Raw genomic sequence first — 8448 nt, forward strand, 5'->3', positions numbered from 1 at the left:
TTTTTAAACTAGAAAATCCAAAAATGATTGTGACTAAGCTGACTTTTGATTGGACCTATAGTTTCAAAGGATAAGATTTTTCTGAACGTTAACGTTCGACGGACGCCAAGTTAAAGAGATAAATTCACTTAACCATAAGGGTCAATTGGGGGGAAAAGAGATGTTAGTCCTATAAAACGTATATCCTAGGTTATAATAATAGATAGTGGTTGTATGTGGTAAACCAGGTTCAACCCACCATTTTTTTTAAATGTCCACTGCCAAGTTAGGAAAATGGCCATTGTTCTATTATAGTTCGTTTCTGTGTGTGTTACATTTTAATGTTGTGTTTCTGTTGTGTCGTTGTTCTCCTCTTATATTTGGCGCCTTTCCCTCAGTTTTAGTTTGTAACCCGAATTCGTTTTTTTCTCAATCGATTTATGAGTTTCGAACAGCGGTATACTACTGTTGCCTTTATTTAGCACAAACTACCCATAGAAAGGGAAACAAATCAAATAGTCTTTCAATATAAAAATGTATTGAAAAAAATATTATAAATAGCTTATTTCAAAAACAAACATTCAGCAACAACAATAACAAAAAGAATAACAAACGACTTGCAGACTAATTGCGTATTTCTTCAGAATCAAGTCTACATGGCCTTAAATTAAAAGCACACATTTAAATGGCATGCTCGTATAAAGCGTCTCTTCTGTTTGCAGCAGACAACACTCATTTTGATCTCATTATTTTTATAAACTCTGTAAATAGAAAAAAGCAATAGTTATAATCATGCTGGATGATGGTAGCAACGTTTTACAGTATATGGACATGTACTAAATGTTCTATTAAGCTTTCAAGATTGAAGAGGGAATGCACGTTGATACTGTACTGAATTGTGAGCATTAAACCTCTGAGACAAATGTTAACATCTTCAACATATAATCATTTGCTGTTTACAATTACCAAACATTCATCCTGTTGCAATGATACCACAACACTTATAATCAAATTACGGGCATCATGAACATTTTGAAAAAAAACGTGACGAACCACATCACCATGGTACTACTTGAATGGTCTCCCACCTTTCTTCTATCGATTTACCCATCCTCATTTTCCATCAATATTGGTTTGTAGAAAACTTATTTAACTATTGTGTTCTGGTCATATTGTTATAAGATTCTAACTTTAAAATGCCTGTACCAAGTAAGAAATATGACAGTTGTTATCGATTCGTTTGATGTGTTTTAGTTTTTGTCTTTGTTATTTGATTAGGTACTTTCCGTTTTGAAGATTCCTTGGAGTTCAGTATTTTTGTAATTTTTTTCTACATTTAGTTCATCAAAACTTATGATTTATGCTTTGGCTCGCCTTTAGTCCAAGTTAGTATTTCTTCTTTAAATGCGATTATGGTAAAGTGTTGTTGTTAAGTGTTATACTTAAAACTTATTCACACACAACACGGTCCTTTTTGCAAGTTGAGCCCAACATTAGTTTTGGTAAAATACTGCTTCAAATGTTCACATTTTGTTATCCAGTATAAATCGCTGGATAAGAATCAAAGCTGTATGAAACATATTCGTTTTAAATACATGTGACCTAGTGTATCAACATAAACTTAATTTCTTTTCAAACGAAACTGTTTTCTAGTTTGGCGTTCATTGCGTTTCTTTAAGACTTGAAAATACAATGATTTCCAGTCCGAATAAGAAAACAAATGTGCACCTATATGCTACAAGTAAAATATCTTTGTACAATCACTTAAGATATGACAAAACTCACCCTCAACTCCAACCTTCCCGTTTCCGTCTTCATCTGCTTCTCGAACCATTTCATCGATTGTTTCATCTGATATGTCCAATCCCAAAGACTTGATGACGTATCTCAGGTCAGCACATGTAATGAAATTGTTGTTGTCATGATCAAAAATGTTAAAAGCTTCTCGGAGTGTTTCATCACTTTCCTCCGAATTGTTCCTCCGAATCATCATATTTATAAATTCGTCAAAATCTATAATTCCATTTCCTGCAACACAATGTTAACCACAGATGAATGAATGTGAAAGTTGAACGAGATTACACCGTAAATCTACAGCAGTCATAACATAGGAATATGTTTATTACCTTTCAGTGTGCCTCTGCTTCACAGAGTTATCGTCTTATGGTTAAATACAAATACTAAAAGGTGAATATTTTTATCAGGTTGATCCCTATATTGGAAAAATATATAGTCTGTTCTTATGCTGTACATTTACACCACTGTTATTTAAAAAAAAAATAAGAATATGAATAGAAAAACAAATATTGAGCGAAAAGTACTCTAACAGATCATTAGTTTTAGAACCGAAAGTTAAAATGTGATTTGTCAGTGCAATATTTTTATGTGAATCTTAGTTTAATTTTCTATTTTCATGTTGTACATAATGTTTTGAATTCTTAAATGTAAGCTGTCTTCTTTTATCATGTTCACATTTTGAACTCTTATTATTACTGTTATATGCATTGAATAAATAAATAAATAATCTTTCTTCCAAGAGGTTTAAACATAATTTTCTTGGGAGTCCTTAAAATAATAATAACATATTCATAAAGTACATACAATAGTATGATGATACATGTATATACATATTATACCATTTTATATTGATATTTATGAAAAAGAGTATTGATTTGCACAATTTAAGAAGAATTTGTAACATTAAGTATTGAAAGATCGATACAAGTGTATTAATCATCTTTATTTCGTTGGGTAAACTGTTCCATATTTGAGAATTAGAATATATATTAATGATCATTAATGTTTTCTTCAAAAATTATGTTGAATTATTTGTTTTTTCATTAGCCGAAAATAAATTATAATTTTGATTATCAGTAAAATGAAGGTTCTTCTCGTAAAAAGTTAGGATGATTTAAATGTAAACACACGTATTGTCTTCAGATATCAAATTCTTTTTTCCACATTTAACAAATTTAAACTTTTAAACAATAAACTAAAGGTTTCATTGTGTCCGCTTCTCCTATAACCCTTACAGACATCTGTTAGACATATTTGTGGAGGATACCCGGTTAGTAAGTGCTGTCGTTGTAAAGATCTGTCTTTAACATAGTATGAAATTCAAAACAGTGTAGCTGTGGCCATTGATTGACCCATCAAAATCATCCATTGACTGGGACAATTTACGTGAACGTTTGTCTGTAACAACCACTGTTCATGACGTACCTACGATAGACATTTAAACTGTGGGGTCAACAAAGGTTTCTTAACGCCTTTAATTATAAAATAATTCGAAAAATTAATCAGGAATAACCTTTGTGTTTTGATTTATATCAATGGATATAAATCAAAATATCGTGTTATTTCTGATTAATTTTTCGAATTACATTATTTAGGTGTTGAGAACCTTTGGTGACCCCATAGTTTAAGTGTCTTTAAAAAGTACATAGTGAGCATTGGTCGTTACATACAAACGTTCACCTAAATTGTCCCAGTCAATGAATGATTTTAATGTGTCAATCAATGGCCACAGCTACACTGTTTTGAATTTCATACTATCTGTTCTCTCATTTAAAATGCTTCTTGTTTTAAAAGAAGTCTAGTGTTGTTTCATTTTATTGTATGATAACAATAACCCCAATATTTTACCATCAAGATCAGCTTCACGTATCATCTCAATCAATTCCTCATTTGAGGGGTTCTGTCCAAGTGCTCTCAACACAGATTTAAGTTCCCATGTTGATATGACTCCATCACCGTTCGCATCAAACAGTCCGAATGCTTCCTTATATGCTGCAACAAGAACAGATGAAAAATATACTGGACACAACTATGTTAATGTGCATACGTAACTTCCGGCAATGTATAATATGCATATTTTTTGTATATTACGCAATACACAGCCGCGTGTTTGCCCCTTAAAATTTTCATTCAAATTGATATAGGATATACATTTTTGTAGTTGTAAATGTTTAAAACACTTTTGATTCTGTTTTACTGTTTCTACGAGTCGATCTCATTCGATTTCAAATGTTTCAATTTAAATCTTCCACTTTTGACATATTCTATTTAGATTTTAGGGCAATATAAACAATTTAAAACAATTTGATTAAATTAATGACACTCGCTTTACAGCAGTTACTTTCAATTTGTGTTTGTGTTTTTGTGTTGAAGATTTAGTTGTGTTTGTATACACTACTACTTAACCTCTAGATGTCTACTTGTACTGATGAGTTGCTTTCTTATTGGCGATTTGCTTATATAACTTAAGTCCATACATATCTTCAGAATTTTTAAAAAGCAATCTGCAATGTGTGTTTAGTTTTATATAAGTAGTGTCTTGGATTTTTCTGAGGGATTTTTTATTGCGGTTCAGCTCCCATTTCAGCTCGTATTGTCTCGATCATGGCGGTTCAATACATGTACTATAGAATCTAAATATTTTAAAGAGAATTGCATTATGTAGTACTAGTATAACAATGCTGCATATGTACTAACTTATTCACGTACCTGCAAGTTCTTCTCGGGAAAGTTCACTAGCCTGAAATCAAAGAATTCAGGTTAACAAAATATAGACAAAATTTGAGAACAGTGTTAGTTCAAACTTAAACATTGCTTTATGCCCTTTTTCCTTTGAATCCAAATCTTATGAAACGAAACATAAATTAACTTTTCCTGGTGTTCATATTAGGCCAAAAACAGTACTTCAAAAAACGATTGTCTGAAGTTGTATCGTTTTCGTGTAATTACGTGCCAGACACTTTAGGGTCTTTTGTCGGTTGTTTCTTGTCGAAAATATTAACCGCTATCTGGCGATATATAGTTTTTAAAAATTGCTTCCCTCGATTTGCAGATATTTAGAATCCAGGAACTTAGTGATGTACATTACTATAAAGTTACGTCTGCTTAATAAGTAGCTTCTTCTCAAGGAATGTAATCCCATCAAGAGAGTAATGACTATAATAAAATTTGAAAATGGAAATAAGGAATGTGTCAAATAGACAACAACCCGAACGAAGGGCAGAAAACAGTACGACTTATGCTGCGGTTTAATTCGCATTCGAAACGTTAACGTCCGAACGTTAGTTCTATTTACGTTTTGCAATACACGTCAAATTCGCTTTTCTGTCCGAACGATTAATTAATTAAACCCCCTTACCATGTAGTCAGCTAAAGGTTCCAGGTTAATAGCCAACGTATGAAATTATGTTCATTTTACTGTGATTCACAATTATTGATAACTTTATCAGTCTTAGCTTTTAAATTGCACATGTACAAATATCGTAAATCATTTAAGCATTCAATTTCGCCTTTTCAAATTGTAACTTATAAATCATGTATAATACATCATGAGACGTTTATAATGTTCGTGTAGTTACAATGTTGTGAGGTTTTATTAAATGATGATGGTGCATGACTGTAAATATTTCAATAACCTTTTAAAAACACGGTTGGGGAACTATTCAGTTTAACAACTTTATTTGAAATACTTCACCTTCTTAAAATGTTTCGATCCACTCAGTAAACAGTGAAGGAAATATAATATCCTGAAACATAGAGGATATTGCAAACCTTACACAAGCTAATGTGATACGAGCCCGAGAGAGAAACTGAATTTAAAGATGCTGGCCGCTGTTATATATACTAAACAGTTCTTCACAACAACGAATATACGACACATTAAAATCTTGTCTCAATATCGGTATTAACAGCTTGATATGTTGGCAGGGCAGAAATATCATTGCATAAAGCTTACAAAAAGTATACATAAGGCAAGTTAGGGGTGAAATAAACGCTTGATAAAAAGGCATTTAAAAACAAGATACCACGATACGTAATAGAAGAAAGAAAACGACAGTCAATTTTACATTAGAATTGATACCAAGTTAATTAATTTTATTATACTTTTTTTTTCTAAACCGTGTTCTTTTATGTTAATTTTTAGTTGGGCATATATATTTCATCGTTTTTTAGCTATAAGAATTCAGTTTTGATGACAGTTTAATCCACATGCAATTCTTATGGAATCAGGAAGAATTAGAGCGTATGTTGTCTTGTTAACTTTTACTTGACAACTCCTTATCCGTTCATATATGTTATATATTAAATTGAAAAGATTAGTTAACGGTTTATTTAATAAGACATCTCTGATTTTTAAGAGCAACAAATTTTTTATTCAAAATCTATATAGATATAATATTCGTTCATTTGTATTTGGGTAAAATAAAAAAATAACATTCCGTTTTGACTAATTAATTAAAGTTTTAAGTTTTAATAAATCAATTATGTTGCAAAAATATCGCAATATATGCATTTGTTCTAATTTCGTCCTTATAATTTCAATATTTTTAAGACTTACCATTTTGTTCACATGCTCGTACGATAGACGAAGATTTTAACAGATAATGTTTACATATATTTAAATACCCATTTCAAACATGTAAGTTCATGCACCAGTATTTAATAATTATATACTTCGATCAACCCAAATACTTCTATCAACAATAGCACTTCATTCGATTAATCAATTACATATCTTGAGATCTGAAAGTTTGTGTAAATTAAAAAAAAATCCTACTTGATTAAACAATTGACATATAAGATTAGTTACATTGGGATTTGTAATTTTAAAACTATATCAATACTGTCTGTATGACCTTAGTATACTTAATTTCAACAATTGACATTTAAATTTTTTAAAAAAGACCTCCTTTCATTTTTGTAGATATGTTTAAGATTTCATATCAAAGCTTGAATAAAAAGATATTTAAACAAGAGTAATTTGACCGTTGATTATGTTGTCAATGAGATAAAAATGTCTTGATTGACATAATTAACAAAATAAACCATGTACACATCATGTAGTAGGATCATACATCATCTATGTATACTCACTATTATAACATTTGTTGAAATCATCTTTTTTATAAATTTGTCAAAATCTATTATTCCATTTCCTGGAAGAAAAACAAAAATTAGAAACACTGACAAATAATTATAAATGAAATTAATTTATAAAATAAATTACTTAAAGTCTACCGAATTGACAGTTTTGTTTAAAAACAAGCGTTCAGTATATGAAAACATTTGTGGTGAGGTTCCTCTACCGTGCCAAAAAGGCAAAATCTCCTACATTTAAGGAATCTTTAGGCGCAGTAAGAAATGGGCAGTTATTATTCAATAAATTATAGTAATTTTTACCCTTTTTCTTTCTTGTAATCGCTCCATTACAACTAAAAATTATTCTAACCGGTTATAGAGAGGGAGACGAATGGGAAGAACACCGAATGAGTTTTGGAGTTTGAAAATATATTGAAACCACGAAAGTATGACATTGACCAATATAATACTTTTATGTTAGACTAAACCTGAAATAAAAATCAATGTATTTCTGTAAAAGATAGGATACCATCATGTCTATAATGGAATATCCATAAGCAAGTAAAAAGAAGGGATCATCTGAAGTGACCGCTTCTCAGAAACGGAATCAAATGGGTTCAAACTAAACATCCATACGAAAGTATAACAAAAATATGAAGTTGCTATGTACATTTCAAAATAAAGTTACATAATTATTAATCTATTCTTTAAAATTCGTAAAACTTATTAATTTTCCTTTCTTTTATATTGTTTAGAATGGTTTTTTATTTGTCCGATTGGGGTCCTTTATAGCTTTCTGTTCGGTGTGAGGCCAGGCTTCTTGTTGAAGATCGTACTGTAATAATAAATAAATAATAAATAAGCTTTATTTAGAGTCGGCAAGGTATACAAACATAGACAAACATAAGCTCTGATGAGCTTTTAACCGACATATTAACCTAAAATGGTTCACTTATATACAAATTGTGACTTGGATGGAGAGTTGTCTCGTTGGCACTCATACCACATCTTCTTATATCTATGTATTCTACTTCGGGTCTTCTTCATTGTCAGTCAACGTGGAATAATTAAGGAATAACAGTACTGTAGTTAAAGAGTTGTCGTCGTCAATTGTCGATTTGACGGTCGCAAATGCATGGAACAATCTTACCATGTACGTCAGCTTCTTGTATCATTGCACGTAATTTCTCGTCTGTTATGATATTTTGTCCGAGTGAACTCAACACAGACTTCAATTCCCATGTTTTTATAACACAGTTGTCAGTTATATCAAATAATCCAAAGCCTTTATGAGCTGTAACGAAGATAATCATCATGAAATAAAGTAATGCACTGTCAGGTCCAGAAGTATACTAAAGTATTGTACTGTCAGGTCGGTCCAGAAGTGTACTAATGTTTAAACAGTAATATACACTTGTAAACTATATAACAAAAATGAGTAAAAGTATTTTTATTGTACAATAATTAATCTTTCACAGTAAAATCTGACTACAATTAGTTTCATTAATCTCATAAATTAATCCAATGTAATTTCGACTTACTTTAAATCTGCAGTTAATTTGTTTAATTAAACATACGCTACTTGACCTATCT

The 8448-nt window shown here is 30.7% G+C and overlaps 1 protein-coding gene across 1 annotated transcript; it reads right to left on the bottom strand.

The window, feature by feature from the left end:
* Positions 1-497: 497 nt before the first annotated feature.
* On the bottom strand, positions 498-8183 carry LOC139514938 (uncharacterized). The gene is made up of 6 exons (XM_071304519.1): positions 8006-8183; positions 6871-6932; positions 4486-4516; positions 3625-3768; positions 1765-2007; positions 498-740 (listed from the first exon to the last, which is right to left on the bottom strand). Exons 1-6 carry the CDS (start codon positions 8169-8171, stop codon positions 712-714), a joined length of 675 nt encoding a protein of 224 aa, XP_071160620.1. The 5' UTR covers positions 8172-8183; the 3' UTR covers positions 498-711.
* Between the last annotated feature and the right edge of the window lie 265 nt (positions 8184-8448).

The sequence above is a fragment of the Mytilus edulis genome, chromosome 3, assembly GCF_963676685.1.
Source record: "Mytilus edulis chromosome 3, xbMytEdul2.2, whole genome shotgun sequence".
Lineage (NCBI taxonomy): Eukaryota > Metazoa > Mollusca > Bivalvia > Mytilida > Mytilidae > Mytilus > Mytilus edulis.

Bases quoted from the DNA above. Each gene is read 5' to 3' on its own strand.
- LOC139514938 (XM_071304519.1), bottom strand. From the start codon at position 8,171: ATGATGATTATCTTCGTTACAGCTCATAAAGGCTTTGGATTATTTGAT. The intron at 3,769-4,485 runs GTACGTGAATAA...TTCTTGTTGCAG, and splicing joins TTCCCGAGAAGAACTTGCAG to CATATAAGGAAGCATTCGGA. The intron at 2,008-3,624 runs GTAAAATATTGG...ATTGTGTTGCAG, and splicing joins ACGTGAAGCTGATCTTGATG to GAAATGGAATTATAGATTTT.